Source organism: Pseudoliparis swirei, chromosome 7, assembly GCF_029220125.1.
Source record: "Pseudoliparis swirei isolate HS2019 ecotype Mariana Trench chromosome 7, NWPU_hadal_v1, whole genome shotgun sequence".
Classification (NCBI taxonomy): Eukaryota; Metazoa; Chordata; class Actinopteri; order Perciformes; family Liparidae; genus Pseudoliparis; species Pseudoliparis swirei.
This window is the reverse complement of record NC_079394.1, coordinates 2,030,254-2,055,252: the sequence shown is the minus strand read 5'-3', so window position 1 is coordinate 2,055,252 and position 24,999 is coordinate 2,030,254. Positions and strand designations below refer to the sequence as shown.

At 46.6% G+C, this 24,999-nt stretch overlaps 1 protein-coding gene across 2 annotated transcripts in view; it reads right to left on the bottom strand.

Annotated features, from left to right (window-relative positions):
• rtkna (rhotekin a) overlaps positions 1-23,608 on the bottom strand; it is a 74,018-nt gene extending 50,410 nt beyond the window's left edge. Inside the window, exon 1 of one of the 2 annotated variants that reach the window (XM_056418484.1) lies at positions 22,824-23,608. In XM_056418484.1, the coding sequence (XP_056274459.1) occupies positions 22,824-22,934 (111 nt within the window). In that variant the 5' untranslated portion in view covers positions 22,935-23,608. The remainder of the gene's footprint in view (positions 1-22,823) is intronic. The other variant, XM_056418479.1, reaches the window with a different exon arrangement.
• Positions 23,609-24,999: the final 1,391 nt, after the last annotated feature.

The following is a 24,999-nucleotide window of genomic DNA, read 5'->3' as shown; positions in this document are numbered from 1 at the left end:
TCCGAGGTGCTTCCTCTTGTTGTCCTGGCAACCTCAATATGACCCCTCTTTCTTGGCGTATGAGGCAAACGCATGCTTCCTTCAACAGGCGTAGTTCTATGCTGTGTTTCTGCCAGGCCACAATAAACACCAGCAGAAGCCACAGAAAGCATGATCCTCCTCTGTGAACCATGAACCAGGCATCCATCCATGAGTCGGGAGAAAACATATCAGTTATAGACAGTGGTGTATAGTAACGAAGTAGAAGTACTTCGTTACTTTACAAGTCGTTTTTTTGGGTATCTGTACTTTATTTTACTACTTATATTTCTGTTTACTTTTACTTTTACTTCACTACATTTTGCAATGAAAACTTGTACTTTTACTCCGATACATTTCCCCTGAAACAGTATCGTTACTCGTTACTACGGAAACAAATAATCATGAGACAAAACATCGGGGACTGCGGTGGAACACACCGCAGCGCACCTGAACGCAGCACGAACACGTTGGGGATCAGTGGTCTTTTCTTTTGTCGGAGTGAAAGTTTCTTCCTACCGGATGAAGTGCCTCTTATGCCGACCGAAAGCTACGGAGATATGGCCTTCAACAACTCACCAACCTCAGGAAACACATTGAGGTAAATTAAGATTAATCCCATGAGCCGCAACGTTAATGTTTATCATGAACCTGTTAAGATATCTAGCAGTGTTGTCCTCAGGATTGTAGTAAGTTATATCTTTGGCAGGAGAGGGGGGGGGGGAACAGTCTGATTGTCCTACGCATGTTGTACGTTAGGCTAACGTTCGCTAGCTATCGTCAATTAAACGAGACAATAAGCGTGAGTGCAGCAGACAGATCTCTAGCGAGTTAATGAGCTGAAGAAGTGTTTTGACAGTTGTGAAAATGTGTTGATTTGAGTCGTCTTAGCTATAATATAATGCTAATCATTACAGCATTATTATCATTATTTTTATTAATATTATAAGAGTGACGGTCCAGTAATGGCGACGATATTGATTTGGGACTGTTGTTGTGTTTAAGTACAGAGATACAAGTGCATATTCACAAATCAACTCTGGATGCACGGACAGTGCATGAAACTAAATGTATAAACCTCAAATTAAAACAAACAAGATGATCATTATCGGTAATGAATCAAACACTTTAGTATTTGATGATTTTCTTGATGCAAGTCACTTTGACTGACAGTGGGGCTACCCCCTCCACATGTCTATTTACAACCCCGTCCCCAAAACCCTCACAAACAGTGAAAACAAAAGGAAAGCTGTGAAAGCCCTTTTCCAGAGATGGGAGGAGAGGGTTGCATTAGCGAGCTGGTCATTTACCCAAGAAAAGCCCCGCAGGCTCAAGAGCTAAATCAATAGGCTCAAACGTGGCAGCAACATCAACAGGAGCAGATTTATTGCTCTCAGGTGAAAGATAACAATAGTTTAGAGGTGAGTGCACTATTGTGAAAGGTTATAGGTTTGAGTGTGTGTGTGTGTGTGTGTGTGCGTGTGTGTATGTTTCGTCAACCCTCTGAAAGTTGATCTGGCATGTTGCCGAACTAGACAACCACTTTGCCTTAAACACTGCACGACTGTTAAACAAGCTTCATAATGAAGTGATACAGTTTTGCAGCCTTATTAAAATACTTGTTTTAATGAATCAACAAGCAGCGATCACCTCAATCCCTTTAGTTTTTCACAGCATCAGAGAACATGCTGCAGTGGTAAATCCCCGCAGTCAAACACAAAGACCGGACACCTTCTGACAGAAGCTCAGAGGCTGAACAAAACAGCCATTATCTCAATGACAGGCACGCTGGCAGGCGACCACAAACAGAAAGATCGTTGCTTGCCAGAGCCGCCGAGCACGAGGGAGAGGTTTCAGGCACTGGTCGTCTATCGGCGTTGGGAGCCGAGGCCTCCCAGCTTCAGCCGGACAACCCGTTATATTTCATAATTACCCGCTGACGGATGCCGGTGGGGTTGGCAGAAATTGGTCTTCGATCGTACAGATGCTAATTGTCGTCGAATAGGAGACCCGAAACCAATATATTACATAACCGCCAACTCTGGAGGTTTGGTCAAAACAGGAGATTAGTACGCACACGTAACACGCACATCACCCGCCATCATTGGCCGGTGTGTTTCTGTTTTTGAACGGATGTGTGTGGAGGATACGGAAAACTTCCCGTCCATAACATCTAATCAGTTGGAGTCGGAGCCGGTAATTACTCAGCAAAACAAAAGATATATATATATATATATCAGACAAGAGTTTGCAATGGTGGGAATAAACCCTTATTAAATTGAAGACGAATTATATAAAATGTTCTACATCGTTGTTGGTCCATCACGCTGGACAGTGGTGATGCTTGAACACGTGAGGCGAAGGAAAGGGCGAAAGAGACCAACGCACTCAATACAATTTGTATTAATGAAGATGAAAGTAAATCATTGTGTACCACACATTTATTGCAAGTATAAAATGTATAAAACGGATGATTTGTTAGTCAACATTTATTGGGTCCTGTTTTATTATTTTCTTGTTGGTTGAATCACCAAAGTACTGGGACCAAGATGAAGGAACACAGTGAAAAGTAAATCTCGATGGTGAGAAAATAATCCTTCAGATGTTCAAACAAGATTTCACCAAATTAAACTGGATGCTTTAAGATTATTATTAAGGCTATTGAAAAGACAGCTACAAAAAAATATAGAAACAAAAGGGAAAATATATTAAAAGACAGACACTGTAACCAATGATCATAAACGGTGTGCCTAGGCTAAACAGACAGGCAGGTTAACACTGAACATGAAAACAGAGATAACTCTGTGTAAAGAAAAAACAAACTGATGATTAATATCATTAACAAATGCGCCATCTTCATCTTCTGGATCAGCACCATCCCACAAGGAAGCCTTAGATACCTCAACTCTCTTCTTCACTACTGTAGAGCCTCTGCAAATTAAAAAGCTTCTAACTCAGTGTGGCGGGCAGAAACAGGGAAGTCCTGAGGGCCCGGGTCCCCGGCCCCAAATCATGAATAAAGAGCCTCGCTTGTCATCTCCAGTCGAGGCTCTAGACCGAATTCCGAAACCTGAACCCGGCCCACATCACAACTCCCACTTGAACTGAGACACATGCCCATAAACCTCCACTTACATATACAAATACACACCCAGGCATAACCAGACGTAAACAAACACTCCGTGAGCCTTGTGAACACACACACACACACACACACACACACACACACACACACAGAAGTGTCTACGAGACTAATGCAGTTGATCGAGGTTTGCCTTTCTGATTACGGTCTGCCAAGCAAACGTCCTCTGAGGGCAACAACCAAATAAGATTTGTTGTTCAACTTTTCTCTCACTGTGTTTGTACTCGGGCATCGCTGACTGCACGAGGACAGAGAGAGGAGAAGAAGAAGCATTTGTTCAACTGATTTATAGTGACACCGAAATGGGATCTTCTCAAAAGCACCGGCAGTTACATTTCTACCTCTATCTGATGGATGGTGGAGGTCTGGATGGTGTGGAATATGCCGACCACCAACTCTTCATCCACTTGTCATCTTCATTGTGTTGTTGCTGTGTTTTAATTAGTGTGTAATGATTCCTTCTGGTCACATGACATCTATGACACCTGTCCATCCGGGGAGAGGGATCCTCCTCTGTTCTCTCCTCAAGGGGTCTTTTACCTTTTTCCCCTGAAGGGTTGTTTGGGGATGTTGTTCCTGATCCCATGTGAGGTCAGCTGTCAAAGGTTAGGGATATCTATGTGTACAGATTGTAAAGCACTCTGAGACACATTTCTAATTTGTGAAAATGGGCTGTACAAATAAACTGAATTGAATGTACAGTTCCTGTAAAACGTGCGTCACAACGGCCTCAACAGACTTGAATCACAGGCTTCAGTTGCGTGGCGGTGTTCCAGCCGGCACCGCCACATCTGTTTGACTTGATGACAGCAAGGTGTGACACGCCGTGAGACCAGACGCGTCATGGAGAAATCCCCCTGGAGGTCTGTCCTCAGCTCTAAAGCACGGAGAACCTGTGCCGACAGCTTCGTGCTCCGATACGTCAGACACAGAGTAATGGCGTCGTAAATATCAGCGACAGTCTTCCCTGTTATTAGATGTGTCACTTTCTGTCTGTAACGGCCGAGTGATCCAAGTTCTTCTGGTGAGGTTACATACAGGGGACGCCATGCCGATGTCATAAAGAACGTTCGACTCTATATCCGTCATCAACATCTGAGTAATACTGCAAATGAAATGTCAGACATGAACCCACAAATCATGAAGACGGAAGCTGCCGACAGGAAATTATATATTGAAGAAAAAGGATGTATGCGTCACAGTGGGTGGACTATCTTTATAAAGCTGAGAGGCTGCTTCATCACACACAGCAACAACAGCACAGGGAGTCTTCTTAGCACCTGGTTTGAGGGCCCATCTGATTTCTCAACATAACCCCTCAAGGAAAACCGAGCACTCTGGCTGCTGCCCAGAATCATTGTTGACTTTCAGGAGTTCCAGCTCAGCCCGTCAGGAGACGGCAGCAACTCATCACTCTGAAGAACCGGCAGCTCAGTGAAAGAGAAACTCACTCGTGAGGCACCATCTTCATCGATTTCTATCCTCAGGGGGTGGAGGCTGTGCAATATCAGAGACGGATGAGAGTTGATTTAGGAGGATATGAACACTGAGGCAATACATTCAGTATCTAATCATACAAATGATTTTCTTTTAAACTACTATTAACGACTGTAAGGGTGAATATGAAGTGAATAGACAATCTATAGGAAAAGTTGTTTAGAGAAAGGCGCTTGGCTCTTCAACCGCTGCAGGATCTGGAGTGGAGTTAATGGCGCCCTCTGCTGAGCAGAAACGGTATCACAGGGAAACGTGCCACTGAAACACAGTCAACAGTCTGGAAAGTTGAACAAAAAGTTATAATAATTACAGCCATTATTATTAATATACATTATGTTGAGTTGTGTGTCCACATAATTCACTTGTGTTATTGAATAAATGTTGAATGATGTGGCTGTGCTCCATTCGTGTGGGATCATCTCAAACTAACTGATGTATTTAATTGACATACTTAAAAGGAGTTTCTCCAAAAATCACCACTTTAAATTTTGCCTTTACTAAAAATCTGCCCATAAGTCACTCAGCATGACAAAAAACAGACTCTAGAAATCTTAGTCGACTCAGACCAAAATGACGATTAGTGGACAAAGAGGGTGCAGCTCTATGAATAATAGACTAAGAAAGAAGGTAAAGTGCTAGTTTTCCTTTCCAAGTGGAACCAGACATGACATAAATGAGCTCTACAGACATGAGACCAATCACTGAAGAGAAAGACAGAAGAAAAACTCATTATTCCATTTATAACTCGTACATTGAACAAATACAGAGAATGTTGCACTTTTAGTTGCCGTGACATCACCTCTGCCCGCCTATATAACACATTGAAGAGAGCTCAGACCGAGATGCTGTTTGTAGAACAAGTCGGTCTGGGTACAATTTTAAAACGGCAGCCACAAATGTAAACATCTGCAGGAACAATAAAAGCATGTAAACATCTGCAGAAACAATATAAGAATGTAAACATCTGCAGAGGAGACATTAGATCTCAAACTGAAACGCATAACATCTCTGAAGGTAACTGATTTCTGGTCAGCCATGGACGAGGCAGAAGGAAGCTCAACATGCAACGGTCACTCTATTGAATTTGTAAAAATAATTTATATATTTTACCTCCGCTAATTAAAAAAAAATACCCAACAACATGTTTTGGAGAAATGTTTGTGTTCAGGTTTTAATTTATTATAACACTGAATTTAAATACAATAGAGAAGTTTATTGGAGTTTTTTTATTTGTCTTGCTTTCAAAAACACAGAAAAAAAAAAAATGACTTCACCCAAATAATCAGCCACAAACGTCCCTCCGTAGGTTTTCTCAGCTAGCTGGCTAGTCAAGACTTTGGGGACCCCCTTTACACATACAGTACACCATTACCACCTGTTCGGTATCCCGTTTCTAACGTGGCACATGCGTATGGTAATATGAACGTCAAGTACTTGATATGAACGTCAAGAAGTGTTTTCCGTTAACCGTTTACATTTCACGATATGCTCGTAGAACCGTCAGCTCAGGACGTTACGCATCCAGATCCACTCGAGCAAACAACGAGACAAGCCCACATCTTGCTTTTTCTTGAGGTAGGCAACTAGCAACAGACACAATAAAAGTAATTGCTGAGACAGCAGGAGCAACACAACCGTACAACCAGATCTGGCATCACACCGTCTGCCACTGGGCCCAGTCAACAAACACATTAAAACACAGGCGTGCTGGCAGGGACTTGTACACTATGCAACATGCAGAGAAGGCAGACGTGCATAATAGAGCCATCTGCTCTCATGAAGTCAAACACCTGCTCCACAACGCCAAAACAAAGAGCACCATCATGGTGCAGCAGCCCTTGCCTCCCTCTTGTTTTATTCAGAAAGGACCGCGCTACATGGACTGGTTGTAGCTTCAGCTCATTTGCATCTGGAGTCCCCTGACGAGAACACACAAACAGCACACGGTACCTTCAGATACCGTTTTGAATTTGTATTCAATTTAAAGCTACATTTTTTCTTCAACAGCACATAACTGCAATACAATAATCAGCTCTATGAACCAAACATCTACAGCTGGTGTCAGTGTTCACAGGGCGACTCCTCAGATTAGACCAAACCGGTAGGAGCAGGCCGTTACTGCTGCATTTTACACACACACACCATTCTGTATTGATTCCTTTTGCAGTGCATTCCTCTGTATGAAAGGGAGGCCCTGACTCCATTCATGTCACAGTAAAGTCAGGTAGGTGGGTGACGTAAAGAACACGGACAAAGAGCCTCATGTCCAGAAACGGATGAATAGACAATCGAAAACGGAGAGAAAGAGCAGACAATAGCAATCGCTGACAGACATGCTCCATCTATTCTTCAGCCTTAATGTGGAATTGAAGGTTAACGACTTGTCCCTGGAGGAAGTTACCGCTAAACTTCATGTTGTCACGGATCCACACGCATCGCAAAAGAGACTTGTTGTTGCTGCTCGAGTTTATTTATATTTTCCAACTGTAAAACACCGTCCACCTTGTCCGTTTTGCATGTCCATAAACAAAACCCAAACTTATCGGCTTTGTGGGTTACCAATGTTATAGCTGGGGTACAAAAGAGGAACAAACCAATCGGCCTCTGAATTTGATAACACCTGAAAGATTTACAAGAAGAAGAAAAGCTCAATCATTGCAACCATTTCTCAAATGTACAGAATAGCAAGTTTATCAGATAACAAAGTTATTTTTTTCCACGTAGAGGCAAGAAGAAAGTTTCGTTGTTGCTAGCCGCCTGTAAAAGTCAGTGAGGCTGACAACAAGTGTCCTGGACTGTAAATGAATCCCCTGCATGAGGCAGTCCACTTCGGTTTATGGCGTGTAAACGCCACGCCGGATAAGTTTCAGGTCTCCGTGGGCTGGGAATCCAAAGACGGTCATACATAATAGAGATGAAGGGACATAAAGCAACCAACGATCTGTTTAGAAGTCAAAGACAAAAGTTACAGGACTTCCTTTGGTGTCATCTGGATCAGGAAAGTGGGCTAGCCCTCCAGGATATACAGCAGTACTGTGGCTCAGGGACCAGACCTCAAAGAAGTGGCGTGGCCCACATAATAATGTGGCTCTCCTGGGGGCATTGAGGTTGATAGATAGTGGGAGTATGAAACAGCGGTGACGGGGTATGAATGTCACAAAAAGGTAGTAAAAAAGCCTTATTTCTTTAATACCAACCGTTTTATCTTTAATACCGGAAAAGAATACACATTGTATTCCATCATTTAAGCACCCACTTTTTAGTTTATTTTAACTCTGGGCATTCATATTGTTTGAGATAATTACACTCCCCAAATCCTTCAGTAAAAAATAGGGAGATCAAGAAGTGACTTTGATGGCAACAGTTTGTGAAAGTTACTACTCCTGACTCAAACGCATTACTCATGTCACTCAGCAAGGTGGGAACTGAATGAGACGGGCTCGATGATGCATGGTGGAAGTCTCCCCATCTGCGTGGCAACGCATCCCGTGATTTCATCACCTCCATCCATCTCTGTCAGTTAACCGCGTCACCGCCACGGACAGCCTCTCTTCGGCCAGCGTGTGAACAAGGCCCGTCTGTGTCTGACGGGATGCAACGGACCTTGCTCAAGGAGACACTGCTGCTTAGTCACCGTCTGAAGATGCGTGTGTGCGTGTGTGTGTGTGTGTGTGTGAGAGAGAAACAGAAGCTGACAAACTGCAGTTATCAAGAATGACTAATGAAGAGTTGAGAACAGGAGCTTTCATTCATAACATAGAACAGTGAGGGCTGGAAACGTGGAACCATACATGGAGATGCAGAGATCTGTGAACCAGATACTGACAGTAGGTTATGACTCACTTCCTGTACGTGTGTGTGTGTGTGTGTGTATGAGCACATAGGGCTGGGCAATATTAAGTGGAACAAATATCATGATCCGTATGAAAAAATACCTTCATGTTGAAGGGTTGAACATTGATGCTTCACAAATATTTACATAATGAGATGTTTGATAAATAATCATCTCATATATATATATATAATATAAATGCACAAACAAAGACAAATCCACATAGAAATGTATAAATATATTTTTCTTTTACATCTATATAAATCTTAATTTATTTACGTGCATTGAATGTATTGTGAATCGTTTCGCATGCATTTGTAAATTATATAAATTTATAGCCATGAGACCCAGGAAATAAATCACATCAGAAGATTGGAGCAATAAGTAAAAGACACAAATGCAGAACTACTAGCAACTGTAATTCAAATCAATATCAACGATTTGACTTTCATGATCCTTTTTGCTGCCAGCCAAGTATTAAATGGTTTGTCCGCCATGTCCAGTCAGTGGGACGACGATGCGGCTGTAAGAGAAAGTGTGGTCCTTAAAGAGCCAGTGCAGGAGCATACCAGATAAGGACGAGACTAATGTTTTGTATTGTAAACGTGTGTGTGTGTGTGTGTGTGTGTGTCATCCGAGATGGGAAAGAAGAGAGACCTTCCGGCCTTTTGAGGCCCAGTAACAGGGGAACACACCATCGTGAACACATTGAAGACCGGAGGAGAGCATCACCACCTCACAGCAAGGACATTACGTTAATTACATTTGATGAATAAAATGTCCTACAAACAATATACCTACGTTGAATAATAACATAAAAGATAAAGATTGTGTGCATGTGAATTAAATAGTGAATCGAGTAACAATATGTTATTAAACACTTCATTTGAACGCTTAAGCGTTGCCCAATACGTTTAGTGACAGAACAAACAGTCCAGTCGTAACCATGGGAACAACAGCAGGACGTTGGCTGAATTTTACTCACGGTTTAAAGAAACTGAGATTAAACTATTTTTCAGGTGTGCTCGCACTAAGAGGCTGAGTGGGAACGGCGCTCCACAACGAGTAATACAAAAGAAAGTTAAACATTAGCTAGTTCAAATATCCCTCAGCATACCGAGAAGGCCAAGCTTTGTTTGAGAGGAAGGGTTTTAGAGGGGGAGACTTCTCCCTGGCTTCTCCCCGGCACCCTGCAGTGTTCACGATGCCCCGGGGCTGCACATGCACACGGTAGAGTTCAGACAGAGTCAAACACTGCCAAGCAGTCAAAAAAACCAATTTGGAAGATTGGGCTACAAATCTCCAGCAGGTCTCTCATCCAACTCCATGCAAGCCAGTCTTGGCAACTTTGACACTGGAGTTGTTCATGAAAGTGGTAGAGCACCTCCTCGTAAGAGCTCCCAGGCCTCGGAGCCCCTTAGCCTGGCACTTCATGCCCAGAACGGGGCTCCGTGTTGGGCTCCAATGCAGACATGGCTCCTTGTTCACAGAGATGCCTTAACCCTCGTGTTGCCTTCGGGTCAATTTCACCCGATTCAATGTTTAACCCTCCTGTTACCTTTATATTTACTAACATATTTTACCCTTGAGGTCAATATGACCCCAGCTATTAAAATCTCCAGAAAATTAATATTGTTTTTCAAGTTTAAGTGTGAGGTACTTTATGTTTGTTTGTTGACTCCCGAAAGAACACCGACATTAAACATTGAATCGGGTCAAATTGACCCGAAGGCGACAGGAGGGTTAAATATTGAATCGGGTCAAAATGACCCGAAGGCAACACAAGGGTTAAGAGGGGGACTCGGGGGGGCATTCTTTGAAAGAAACGCATGCTTCCTTCAACAGGCGTAGTTCTATGCTGCGTTTCTGCCAGGCCACAATAAACACCAGCAGAAGCCACAGAAAGCATGATCCTCCTCTGTGAACCATGAACCAGGCATTCATCCATGAGTCGGGAGAAAACATATCAGTTATAGACATCATCTCCTTGGAGAAATAACAAGGAATGCATCAGTTTCCACGAATAAAAGCTCAAATACCCCCCCCCCCCCCCCCCGTCTGAAAGATCAGAATACTTCATCACATCACCCACATTCCAAAGACGGGAGTGACCAGTAGGGTGTGTGAATATATGCTGACCAAGGAAAACACCCGTCGTATTCACGACTCAAGCCACCAGTATTTAGTCCGGATGCTTGCTGGTGAGAGTGGATCTACAGGGTGGAGAAGGGCAAAGCACCTCAACCAAAGCTTTTACTCTACACAAGTGGCAGGCACCCAGACCTCGTGATGCACTCATGTGGGCTGGGAGAGAGTGCGGTGGATGGGTGTGTCATCGCCCACACACACACACCACTTCCTGGCCCTGTGTACTGTAGCTATAGCGGTCGCCACAGCGCTGTGGGCTAGTGGGGACCGGGGAGCATCCTCGCGTTAAACATAAGTCGGAGAACTGAAATACAGGGCATTCCATCCCCACCTCCATAATAAGAGCTGCACAAACCCCGGCTCCCGCTGCACGCCTGGGTCACTTCAGCTGAAACGGCAGCGCGGCCGAGGACCGAGACAGAGCCGAGTGCAGAGACACAGCGGCGGTGGATCAGAGAGGAGGCACAAAGCACACGCCTCCTCTGCTCCCACTGAGACCAGCAGGCAGAGGACCGACGAGACAGCTGCAGAATGGATTTCTGGGCACATAATTCTCCGCTCGGTTTCTCATTCTCCTTCCAGTCTGTGACCGTACCGCCCGGTCAGCGTGCGATGCGCACACAGCAGAATGATTCAACGCCGGGGAGTCAGACCGCAGCAATATTTATCTTGATGCTGAAACACACGAGGAAAACAACAACAGCCGCGGATATCATGTCGAAACTTCAAACTGGGCGCCTGGCAATATTTCTTACATTTAAATCTTTTATTTAAATAACTGATTGCCTTAATTAGGCACATAGTCCACATCCACAAATTCTGGTTCTGCAGTATTTAGATTAATAACGGCAGTCTTGGCTTCATTTGCCTCAAGCCTCGTTTCACTCCATTCAAAAGATATAAAAAGCATCCTTTTAACAACAAACATATTAAATCCATATAGTTCACTGCTGTGACTCTGGTCTAATGGAAGAGTTTAAGTGTAATGACTTGAGCGCACGGTCTTTAAAAATAAGTCTGAGCACACAATCCATTGCCGACATACATACAAATGAATTTTCTAAATAAAGTGGTATGGTCACTTTGGGTTGAGTCCAACAAAGGAGACTTTATCCATCAGCTGTTTGAGCATTGTGCATTACAGAAACGCACCCATCTCCACAAGAGGCTCAACTGTTGGCACCTCTGAATGCTCCCACCTCGGAGTGAAAGTTCCTTCCTACGGATGAAGTGCCTCTTATGCCGACCGAAAGCTACGGAGATATGGCCTTCAACAACTCACCAACCTCAGGAAACACATTGAGGTAAATTAAGATTAATCCCATGAGCCGCAACGTTAATGTTTATCATGAACCTGTTAAGATATCTAGCAGTGTTGTCCTCAGGATTGTAGTAAGTTATATCTTTGGCAGGAGGGGGGGAACAGTCTGATTGTCCTACGCATGTTGTACGTTAGGCTAACGTTCGCTAGCTATCGTCAATTAAACGAGACAATAAGCGTGAGTGCAGCAGACAGATCTCTAGCGAGTTAATGAGCTGAAGAAGTGTTTTGACAGTTGTGAAAATGTGTTGATTTGAGTCGTCTTAGCTATAATATAATGCTAATCATTACAGCATTATTATCATTATTTTTATTAATATTATAAGAGTGACGGTCCAGTAATGGCGACGATATTGATTTGGGACTGTTGTTGTGTTTAAGTACAGAGATACAAGTGCATATTCACAAATCAACTCTGGATGCACGGACAGTGCATGAAACTAAATGTATAAACCTCAAATTAAAACAAACTATTTTGGACAAAACTTTAGGTTGGGGTCATGACATGTTAGGAAGTGTTATTAATTCTATCATGTCTATAATACTCTCACTTTATTTCAGGAATGGACTACATCAAGCAGCACATGGAAGAACCCTCCCTGCAGCTATGTGATGCCACCAGGTCCAGTTCATCTGATGAAGAGGACTTCTTCTTCATCTCAAGCGCATGACAGCAGCAAACAGCTGGATGGAGACGTGGATCACATTGACTTGCTGAAATGCTTCCCAACTGTGTGCTGCTGTCTGTGAAGCTAGACACACTCTACCTGCACCACCAGGGCCTGTGAAGCTAGACACACTCTACCTGCATCAGGGCCTGTGAAGCTAGACACACTCTACTTGCATCAGGGCCTGTGAAGCTAGACACACTCTACCTGCATCAGGGCCTGTGAAGCTAGACACACTCTACCTGCACCATCAGGGCCCGTGAAGCTAGACACACTCTACCTGCACCAGGGCCTGTGAAGCTAGACACACTCTACCTGCACCAGGGCCTGTGAAGCTAGACACACTCTACCTGCATCAGGGTCTGTGAAGCTAGACACACTCTACCTGCATCAGGGCCTATGAAGCTAGACACACTCTACCTGCATCAGGGCCTGTGAAGCTAGACACACTCTACCTGCACCATCAGGGCCTGTGAAGCTAGACACACTCTACCTGCACCATCAGGGCCTGTGAAGCTAGACACACTCTACCTGCACCAGGGCCTGTGAAGCTAGACACACTCTACCTACATCAGGGCCTGTGAAGCTAGACACACTCTACCTGCACCAGGGCCTGTGAAGCTAGACACACTCTACCTGCATCAGGGCCTGTGAAGCTAGACACACTCTACCTGCACCAGGGCCTGTGAAGCTAGACACACTCTACCTGCACCATCAGGGCCTGTGAAGCTAGACACACTCTAACTGCACCATGTGAACGGCTCTTCAGCATTGCAGGACTCGTCTTCAGCCCCAGAAGAGCGACACTGAAATCTGTCCATTTTGAAAATCAACTTCTTTTGAAGATGAACAATACATTTTTCACTTTAAAGTGATGATTTTGGTTCTGCTTTTTTCTGTGTTAATCGTGTTTTTATATTTTAGTAATTTCATCATATTCATATATTGCTAAGTTCATCCTAGCTCATACTCCTTGTTCATGGCGGCAACAGCACCCAAACAAATAAACTTCATTATTCTCAAAATTCTGACCCTTTGTTTTTTTTATTAACAGCATTTACTTTTACTTTCAATACTTAAGTACAAAAAAAATCAGATACTTTAATACTTTTACTCAAGTAGTATTCTCACAGGTGACTTTTACTTTTACTTGAGTAATTTTCCAGTCAAGTATCTTTACTTTTACTCAAGTATGACTTTTGGGTACTTTATACACCACTGGTTATAGACATCATCTCCTGGGAGAAATAACAAGGAATGCATCAGTTTCCACGAATAAAAGCTCAAATACACACCCCCCCCCCCCGTCTGAAAGATCAGAATACTTCATCACATCACCCACATTCCAAAGACGGGAGTGACCAGTAGGGTGTGTGAATATATGCTGACCAAGGAAAACACCCGTCGTATTCACGACTCAAGCCACCAGTATTTAGTCCGGATGCTTGCTGGTGAGAGAGAGTGGATCTACAGCAGGCCTATTCAACTAGCGGCCCGCGGGCCGCATGCGGCCCGTTTGAGTTTAACTCTGGCCCGCAAGACTGCCTGCAAATCACTATAGCTTGGTAAGAAAAAATAAAACTGACGGACACGCCTCTTTTATACATTGAGACATCTAACCCAGAGCCATGCATTATTGTCTGTACATTCTAAATACTACTGTTGTTGAGTCACGGAATGTAATTTAAGGATGTTTTCAGCCGAGAAGTTAGTAGTTTAAGCATCAAATCTGTGGTCGGTTTATCGAGATTCAGCCTAATAAGGATATGCGACGGAGATTTGAGGTCCTGCTCGCGGGACCTCTGAGCTCCAGGCGCCGGGCGCTCAGCGCGCTGTGTGGCCGCCGAGTGCAGCCTGATCTCGGCAGGACTTTTTGAAATGCTCCGCTGGCTCTGACGTCTCCGTAGCGGCTAAACATGAGATACAATTAGGTTTTGGAGGATCTAAAGAGCACAAAGAGTTTATTATTTATTAAAAGATACCGTTACGTCAATTTGACAGGGTTAAGATTCATAACTTCATATTGTAGCGACCCTGGGTCAGGAAAGCTATGAGACGTTGTATAGTTATTACCGTTTATTCGTAGCCTACGCCAAACAGTGAACACCGCAACACATTCTACTCTACTGTAAAGTATTTTACAGTGAATAATTGGAGTAAATTCATGAGCAAGAACAGTTGATGTGGTGACGTCACAAGACCAGAAAGACCGTCCTGCGTCCTCGAGAGTCCGGACTCACAAGACCAGACTCACAAGACCAGACTCCAAGAAAACACGAGTCTGTACTCAGTGTACTTGGAATTGATAAAGGGCTGAAGTCAAAAAGCTGTCTCGGCTAACTTCTGCTAACGGTTAGCTGAGCGAGCCAACTTCAGCTTCATGTGCCAGGCAGAAGTAGTAGAGCACAACACACCAGGTGCATCACACTCCTGTGACAAATCATGCTTTAGACAGAGGTTCGGACCGCCCAGCTCATTTGAATATACTGTAACGTCTCAGACGTTATGGACTGATGACACGGAGACGGGACGGCGTTATTACTCCTTCTTTATTTGGGGCATCCTCCAACACAGACAGCGTGTTCCTCTCAGCTCCGCAGCTCCAAACGTCAACAACCACAGTTCTCCGTCAACCCCTTAACTTCCCGTTTCCCAACAGGTTAACCCCGCCTCCCCTCTACTCCGCCAATCACAGGGTCGCTACATTACCCTCCCCTTACAAAGTTCCTTGCCCTCAAGGAACACCATTGACAACATCAGGAACAACATTAGTAACAGGAGGAACAACATAAGCAACAGCAGGAACATTAGTAACAGGAGGAACAACATAAGCAACAGCAGGAACAACATTAGTAACAATACATCTCCAAAATACTGGGAAAACAATAAGAACATTTCCTTTTTTTTCCTTCTTTTCTTTAAAGAAGATCAGGGTGGACTACCATCACTTCCAGTGAGACCAGGGCGCATTCTTGCCCTTTCTGGAACCTACGGTCTCACTTTAACTTATTTCTCCTCCCCTAAGAAACCACAAAGTCTCTGAACCGGCCCGGGGGCCTTCTCTGTCTTCGCGGCTGAGCCGCTTGTGGGGCTGTGTCGACTGGACCAGTGGGGTCGGAGGGGGCCGTCAAACCCGGAGAGCTGGCCAGGGAGTGAGCAGGGAGGGGAGGCTGAGGAGGGGTTCCCCGTGCCACTGATGCCATTGGCGAAGCAACCCCTCTGTACGGGGCGAGTCGGTCCCTATGAAGCACCACTCTCCTTCCCTTAGGAGGTAGCTGTAGCCTGTAAACGACCTCTCCCACCCTCTCCAACACTCTGCATGGACCGACCCATTGACTGTCGAGTTTTGGGCACCGGCCCTTCTTGCGCACCGGGTTGTAGACCCAAACCAGTTCTCCAGCCTGAAAGTGCCTGCCTTTTTCTCTCACGTCGTAGTTGCGTTTTTGTCTCACACCTGCACTCAGTTGCTGTTTTCGAGCAAAAGCATGGGCCACTTCAAGGCGGTCCTGCAGTCTCCTGGCGTACTCAGGCCCTGGGGGGGCGTCTGGGTAATCAGGGGGCCGTCCAAAAGCCAATTCTGCTGGGGTGCGGAGTTCTCTCCCCAGCATGAGCAGCGCAGGTGTACAGGATGAGGTCTCTTGAACTGCAGAGCGACATGCCATGAGCACCAAAGGCAAATGCTTGTCCCAATCGCGCTGGTGTTGCGAAGTGAGGATGGCAAGCTGCTGGCCCATGGTGCGATGGAATCTTTCCACCAACCCGTCACTCTGAGGACGCAGGGGGGAGGTGCGTGTCTTGTGCATGCCCAGGTGTTCGCACATGGCAGCAAACACCCGCGACTCAAAGTTCCTCCCTTGGTCACTGTGAATGGTCTCCGGTACTCCGAACCGGCTGAACATGCCTCCAACCAGGGCTTCTACGACCGTCTCTGCCTCCTGGTCTGGGATAGCATACGCCTCTGGCCATTTTGTGAAGTAGTCTATGGCGGTGAGAACATACCGATTTCCTCCATCTGAGCACGGCAGCGGACCCACCACATCCACCCTTTCCATCGGTGCCCCAACTGGAAACTGCTGCAGTGGAGCGTGAGAGCGACCTGGGGGACCTTTCCGTGCCATACAGGGGTCACAACGGCGGCAAAAGTCTTCCACGTCCCTCCTGCACTGGCCCCAGTAGAAGCCCTTCCGGAGACGCCGCAGTGTTTTAGAAACCCCAAAATGTCCAGAACCTGCAGCTCCATGCATGGCTTCAAGCACCGCATCCCGTAAGTCCTTGGGGACCACCATCTGCCACTTTTCCTCTCCCGTTGCTGGCTCCTTCCATGCCCGCTGCAGCACGCCCTGAGACAGGCGCAGAGACCCGAACTGAGACCACAGACCTTTGGTTGCTTTGGAGAACACGGCCACCTCTTCCCACGGTGGCCTCCGCTGTGCCTCCAACCACCGTAGTGCCGGCTGTAGGTCTGCATCCTGTTCTTGGTGTTGTTTCCACCAAGTCCACCGTCTGCAGCTTTCGGCATACAAACTCCTCCAACCGACGAACTGCAGCACAGTCTCCTTCCTCTTCACGCAGTTCCTTCTCACGAGTCTCTCTCCGCTCGCAGTAGCGGCACATGGCCCTCGGGAGAGCGCGTCGGCATTCGTGTGGCGCGTCCCAGCCCGGTGCTCCACGATAAAGTCAAAAGCCTGCAGCTGCTCCAACCACCTGGCCACCTGCCCCTCCGGCTCCTTGAAGGTCATGAGCCACTGCAGAGCAGAGTGGTCCGTCCTCACAGTGAATGTCTGGCCACACAGATAGTACTTGAAGTGCCTGATTGACAACACCACTGCCAAGAGCTCTCTGCGGGTAACGAGTAGCGCCGCCCGCCTTGCTGAATGCCCGGCTGAAGTACCCACCACTCTCTCCTTCGGGTCTTGCCTGAGAAAGTACTCCCCCGACGCCTGATCCGCTAGCGTCCGTGTCCAGCATGAAAGGTAGGCTAGGGTCGGCTGGGGCTAGCACCGGCGCCTCAATCAGGGCTTGCCGAAGGCTGCTGAACGCCGTTTGGCACTGCTCTGTCCAGGCAAAGTTGCTGTCCTTCTGCAACAATTGAAACAGGGGCGCAGCAGTACACGCAAACCCTCGTACGAACCTCCTGTAGTACGAGGCCAGGCCCAAAAAACTCAACTGTTTTTGGTTGGTGGGGGTGGGCCAGTCGGCGACTGCCTGCACCTTCTCCTGCATTGTGCCAATGCCCTCCCTGCCTATCCGATGTCCCAAGAAGGAAACCTCTCTCTGCATGAAGTGGCACTTTTCTGGGTGTAGCTTTAGGCCTGCCGCTCTGATTTTTTCCAGCACCAACCGCAATGATGCCAGGGCTTGCTCGAACGAGTTACCGTGAACCAGGATGTCGTCCAGGTAAACCAGGCATTGTCGACGTGGAATTCCTTCCAATACCTTGTCCATCAACCTGACGAAGGTGGCAGGAGCATTACACAGTCCAAAACTGAGGACCTTGAACTGCCACAGTCCCCGTCCGGTGCAAAACGCAGTCTTTGGCCGGGCCTCCGGAGCGAGAGGCACCTGGTAGTATCCACTGCGGAGGTCCAAAGAAGAGAACCAGGAGGACCCAGAGACCAGGTCCAAAGACTCATCAATGCGGGGCAGTGGGTATGAATCTTTCCTGGTTACCCCATTTACAGGCCTGTAGTCAGCGCAGAGTCGCCAGCCACGTATCTTTTTTGGAACCATGACAACGGCTGCTGCCCAGGGGCTGTCGGAAGGCTCGATGACACCCGCCTGCAGCATGCTCTCGACCGCTTCGTCACATGCCTGTTGACGGGCCAGCGGGAGGCGGCGTGGGCGGCACTTGATAGGACGTGCGCCCCTGTGTCAATCTCATGCTGCACTAGATGAGTTTGACCTACCTCGTCTTCACTCTTTGCGAAACTGCCTCGGAACTCTAGCAGAAGCTGCCACAACTGCTCCTGCTGCTGAGGCTGTAGGTCGCCACAGTTCTTGCTCCACACCTCCCTCACCGCAATCAACGTCCCATCCGCCTCCACCTGGACCAACCCGGACGGGGGCGTAGTTGTGAAGCTCATCGTGTGGTCAGATGAAGCGAGGGTTGCCCCAGGGGAGACAGTGAGGGGGCCTGGGTTGCTGTCTACAGTCTCTACGGTACTCGCTGATGGTGCAGGAGGTCCGGAGGGAGGCAGTGCGGGGTTGAGACTGGGGATCATCGCGATAGCAGGCCCTCCTTGGAAACTCACTGTGCATTGTTGCAGGTCTAACTGGCAGCCTGTGGCCCTCAAAATGTCCACACCCAGAATACATGGTTCCTGTACGGCCGCTATCCACACCTGATGACAGACCGTCGCTCCCCCCACCGATATGGTCAGTAGACCTCTGCCTTTCATGGGTGCCAGCTCTCCGGTGACAGTGCGCAGTCGAACAGTGGTGTCGTCGAAATGAATCCAGCCTGGGACCATGTCTGGTCTAACCAGGGTTACCGTTGTCCCTGTGTCCAATAGCGCCAAACAGGGCACGCCTTCCACAGTGATGGGGACATAGCACGAGTCTCCTTACCAGTACGCCCCACTGCCACAACAGGCTCCAGTTCTGAGTCGTCGTCTGCTTCTGGGACGTGGAGTCTGGTGCCCCGGTGTACTGTTGGGCTCCTGCTGTCGAGACTTGAGGATGGGGTTTGGAGTTGGGGTCGGGGTCCATATCCTCCTCTAAGCGAGCCCTGAGCCGTTTCCTGAGACCCGCTTGACTTGGGGCACTCCTGGCTAAGTGCCCTGGCTGACCGCACCCCCAGCAGAGCCTGGGGCCGGGGCGTGGTCGGTGTGCTGGTTGTAGAGACACAGCTCTAATCAGTTCAGTCACCCATGCTGGTCTCTCTCCCTCTGAGTGACTCGGCATTGCAGACCGTACGGCAGGTGGATCCCTCTCTTTGACCGCGTTCAGCCGCTACACCCCACACATTCTCTCTCTCCACGGCCATCTCCAAGGCCGACTGCAACGACTGTGGGTGTTGTAGTTGCACTTGGACCCGCAACTCAGTGGGGGAGATTGCTCTGATGAACTGGTCCCGTGCCAGCTCGCTTTGTACTCCGGGGGGCATGTGTACATAGGCCCTCCGTGATAAGCTTTCAATGTCATTGGCTAACACACGCAGCGGCTCCCCAGGTTTTCTGCAGCGGTTATTTAGCTCATTACGCAGGAGCTCCGGCTGTAAACATTGTCCAAACCGCCTCTGCAGGGCCCCCACCAGCGCTTGATAACTCCGCCTGTCCTCCGGGCTCAGCAGTAGGAGGCAAGACAGCGCATCGTCCGTGAGACACAACGCCAGCTGCAGTGCTTTAGTCTCCGTGGACCATCGCCCAGCATGCGATAGAAGTTCAAATTGGGCAAGGAAGGCTTCCCAGGCCGCCTTACCGGAGTATTTCGGCGTTTTTAGCGTCGGCGTTGCAACTGAGTGTTGGCCGCAACCCTCTTCCGGTATCGCTACATTCCGCGGAGAAACGGCGCGAAAAGTTGCTGCGGGACTCAAACCCGCGTCTCTGGCCATCTTCGCTGCAGACTCTCTCAGGCGATGCCTCGCCTCCCTTGTAGCTCCCGTGAACTCTCTGGCGATGTCCTCTGACCATCCGCAAGCTCCCTCCTCCTCCATGTCTCTATCTTCTCTCTTTACCTTCGTCCCGCCGACACGATCCATGGCAAACAGTCGGCTAACCGGCTAGCTCTCTCCACGCTAGGTTAGCTCTCCACCGGATTTATCGATCTGTTAGTCCGAAATCACTTCTGACACCAATGTAACGTCTCAGACGTTATGGACTGATGACACGGAGACGGGACGGCGTTATTACTCCTTCTTTATTTGGGGCATCCTCCAACACAGACAGCGTGTTCCTCTCAGCTCCGCAGCTCCAAACGTCAACAACCACAGTTCTCCGTCAACCCCTTAACTTCCCGTTTCCCAACAGGTTAACCCCGCCTCCCCTCTACTCCGCCAATCACAGGGTCGCTACAATACGGACACGTAAATGTCACACATAAATAAATGAAGAAATACGTGTGGACACATAAATAGAGATATAAATATATGAAGAAATACAGAAATACATTTATTTAATGATGTCCTGTTGAGTTATAACTTATATTTATTAATCTCTGTATTTATTTCTGTATTCTTGAATTTATTTATTCTTGTATTTATTCATGCATTTATTTATTCATACTTAAGTCATTTTAAGTCCTCCATACCCCCCCCCCCCGTCAACAATCCTTCTCGGCTCGCGCGCGACTCTCACTAGCAAATGAATTTTCTAAATAAAGTGGTATAGTCACTTTGGGTTGAGTCCAACAAAGGAGACTTCATCCATCAGCTGTTTGAGCATTGTGCATTAGAGAAACGCACCCATCTCCACAAGAGGCTCAACTGTTGGCACCTCTGAATGCTCCCACCAACAACACGTGGTATCCCTCGGCACAGGCAAGTGAAGGTGCTTTCACAGAGGTAGCCTGCTTCATTGAAATGCCACAGAGCAGCTCGAGGGGTCCGAACACAGAGCCGGAGGAAAGGCTCAGTCCCTGAAAGAGGATCATTAGCATTGGAAACAAAAAGGCAGAGGCACACAGAGAACCAACAGAGAGCAGATTACACAGTTCAGGAAGGAATGGTTGATGTTGTGAGAAGAAGGGAAGACTTTACCCTGATAAATAACACAGTACGACACAGGGGAGAGCCACATGGGTTAGGAGGTGGGAGTTACGTGACGCTTGTTTTAATGATGACATGATAGTCAGGCCCTTTATATTCCCTTTTCATTTGTTCCTGCCTAGTGTTTCCACTTGTGCTCCCTCCTCATGTAACCGCCACCTGACCAAATATATACAGAAATACATATTATACAAGACAACGGTTTGCTCGCTCCGGGTATCAGCTCCCACCGTCTGAACATGACGGACGCAGCTCTGACACCGGATCAGCGCAATTCTAATCAAGTGTGTGTCTGACTGTGTGGGTGTTGTTTTCCTGTGACTTGAATTGTAGACATAAGCTGACACACACACACACACATGGGCAAGAGACTCAGGAGGTAAGAAAAGAGACAGAATCAATACCCTACCTTTGCTAATTGCTTTTTTGCACCATTAACGTTCCTTAAATAACGCGTTACTTTTATCCCGCCCGTTCATCGCTCTCCTTGATACTCTCGTCCACGCACATGCATCCCTCTTCTGTCAGTCTTGCACGACCAAAACAATTATTTGACTTTCCAAAGTTCACACAAACACCCCTAACACTTGAATAACCAAATACCAGCACTCTCATGTCAAACCAAAGAAACATGCCAGCTCACAGGTGTGTGTGAGAATATTAATGATAGATGCATCAAAACAGTATTAATTTACCCGGTAAGTCTAAATAATTAGAGGTTGGATTGGAAGTCTGCTTTGCTGACAAACAGTGGCTAATGTGAGGCAGATGTTGACATGGGAACGTTGCGAGGAGCAAGCAAACATGCATGAAGAGTACGTTTTGACTCAGTTCTCAACTTCTGGATTCCATGTGACTGTCCACATGTCGCAGTCGAAACCAAGGCAGTTAAAAAAAGTTCGCCGATGACCTTTGCGAATGAATTTTTCTTCAGATGTTGCAGTCTTATTCAATGAAAGTGTGTGATAAGAGTAGTTCAAGGTGAATATCAAGGGAAATGGAGGGGAAATTACAAAAGTAGATTTTAATAAAATCTTTGGAAATACAAATGAACCAATATGGAAAGACACATTTCATCCAATAACCACTTGAAGGTAACTGAATCAAACTATACAATAGGAAACTAGCAGTATCAGAACAATCCCATGGTAGATGGAACATAAAAAAGCAGAGAGTACAACAGACACACCGTCAAGCCCCAGTAGGGATTTGTTTTTTTTGGTTTCGAGAAAATTGAAATGCAAAGTAGTTTGAAAATGTTGCAATTAAGAGCTTTAATTTGAGGACGTGAACGCAGCAGCACAGCTCTCCCGAGCAGTTTACTTAAAAGATCACACAAAGCAAAGCAGTGTGCACACTCACACGCTTTCAGAACAAGATACACGTGCGCCAATAACTTAGAGTTTGCAGAGGGATCAGTCCACATGTAAACAGAGAATCCCACAGAGTGTGCGTGTGCGTGTGTGGCAAGAAGCTCGTTAGAGCTGGTCTACCTGTGATGTGCCCAGGAAAACGCTCCTTCTGAACTTCCCTCGCCGTATCTCCATTTCAAGGGCAGAGCCGCGGGCGACGGTCGCTCTCGTGGTTTGATTTCGGCAGAACATCGCCCCTGTTTCTGCCTCACAAAGAGTCCTGCGCGCGGCGTGTGATCTCGCTTTAATACTCGAACTTAAAGTGAGCGCACACTGGGAGGAATCGCCTCGAAAAAACGGCCCAAACAACCCGGGCGCGGATCCAGATGGCACCCAGAGGAGAACTCCCCGAGAGATGAAGGCACGCGCGCACAAACCAGACACGGACGTGTCCTCTCACCTGGAAGCCGAGACTGAACTCCACTCACAGGAAGAAAAACAACAAAACGGATTCACGGAGTTTTGTTTCTCAGCTGACTTTTCACTTTCCCAAACACTCCCCCCTCTTGCGCGTGACACGGTGACACCCCGCGCGGTGGAGCTGGGACCTCACCGTGCCGGGTCCGGTCTCCGGAGACCCCTACCGGCGGAGAAGGCCGAGCAGCGACGCACTGTTGCGGCGTTGGAGACATCTGCGGTCGAGATGGATGAAGCGCGCGCGTGGCCTTCAAAGGCCCATCTCACAGAGGTCATTTCTGGCATGTTGTTGCTAGGTTAACACAGGTGTAATTGATTGCATTAATTATGGCATTGTTTCATTTAGGTGGGCCAATCAACGCAATCAGTTACACCTGTGTTCACCCTGCGATGATTAGTATTTTGAAAACATCCTCAAATCTAAAAAGGATTAATCTAAATTATCCCTCCTTGAAGGTAATAGGAGGGATAATTTAGACCTTGGGGTCAATTTGACCCCAACAATTAAAACCTCCAGAAAATGATTAGAATTAATATTGTTTCCCAAGTTTAAGTGTCAGGTACTTTATGTTTGTTTGTTGACTATCTAAATATCCCTTTAAATAAATACAAAAGTTGATATTTCTTATATATGTTTTACACAGTGAAAAACAGCCTGGGGTCAAATTGACCCCAAAGAACACCGATGCGTACAAGTTGTTTTAGAGACGTTAAACATTGAATGGGGTCAAATTGACCCCAAAGGGAATAGGAGGGTTATGTCACGCACACTGGCGTTGTAATAATAATAATTTAGACTTCTATAGCGCTTTTCTAGTACACAAAGACACTTCTTTATGACATGCTTCAATGAAAGAACTCATCACAGTTCAGAAATATTAGAAGAACTAAGCTTGAAGAAGAAGCCAGTGTTCAACAGAGCTCTATGTATCTGTGTACATTCAGATGCTATGTAACCCCAACCATGAACTACTGTATCACCAGAAGCTATTTAAATAAACTGTATTAAAAGAGAGAGGAATCAGAAGACACAAAAAGCCAATCCTCTCTTAAAAAGTCGTTAGTGTTGCAAGGCTGGAAATGAATGCATTAAGATAAAGTCTACATCAATGTTTCTGTAATTGTAAGACATTGTTCACTCTGCTTTTCTTACTATTTACAACATAACTGCTTTAATCAACAATCGGGAAGCAATTCATTCTTCAAACCCACTGGCTGGCATTATGGTATGGTGTTGTGATGGTGAGCATGTTTTCTCATAATCAGCCTTGATAGGCAATCTGTTTTCTGTCTATGAATTATAAGATATTGTTTGTGCTCTTCTAAACAGAAAAAATGTGTAGTGTTGCATTTTCCATATTTTACCAATTTGGTGCACTATGCTTAATCTAAATCAAGGTTTTCCAGATTTACATCCCGTGATTTAGCACAGAACACGCCTACTCTTCCTCCTTGATGGGTTAAAGGCGCTAACAACAAAATCATAAACATATAATGATGTAAATAGTTCTGTAATGATAAAAGGGAAAGGAGCTTGTGTAGCCAGTTCCTCTAATCTCCCCCCAAGTCTCTTATTTAAAAGCAGGATGTTTGTTAATGTCGGGAGGCTGAGTAAATAGCTGAAGGCGCTGTAACTCGTGCAACAATGTGACCCTGCTTGTATGTCTGTCTGTTTCCTGGAAGGGACTATGTGAAATGCAGATTGTGTTTACACGCCTCACTGGCCAGTCGGGGGTAGACAGTCACAGAGGGGAGCAGTGCTTTCCCAAGCTATAGGTCTGACACCCTTTTAACTCCACCGAGCCCTTTGGGCAGCTCAGCTTGCTGCAGCGAGGCGAGC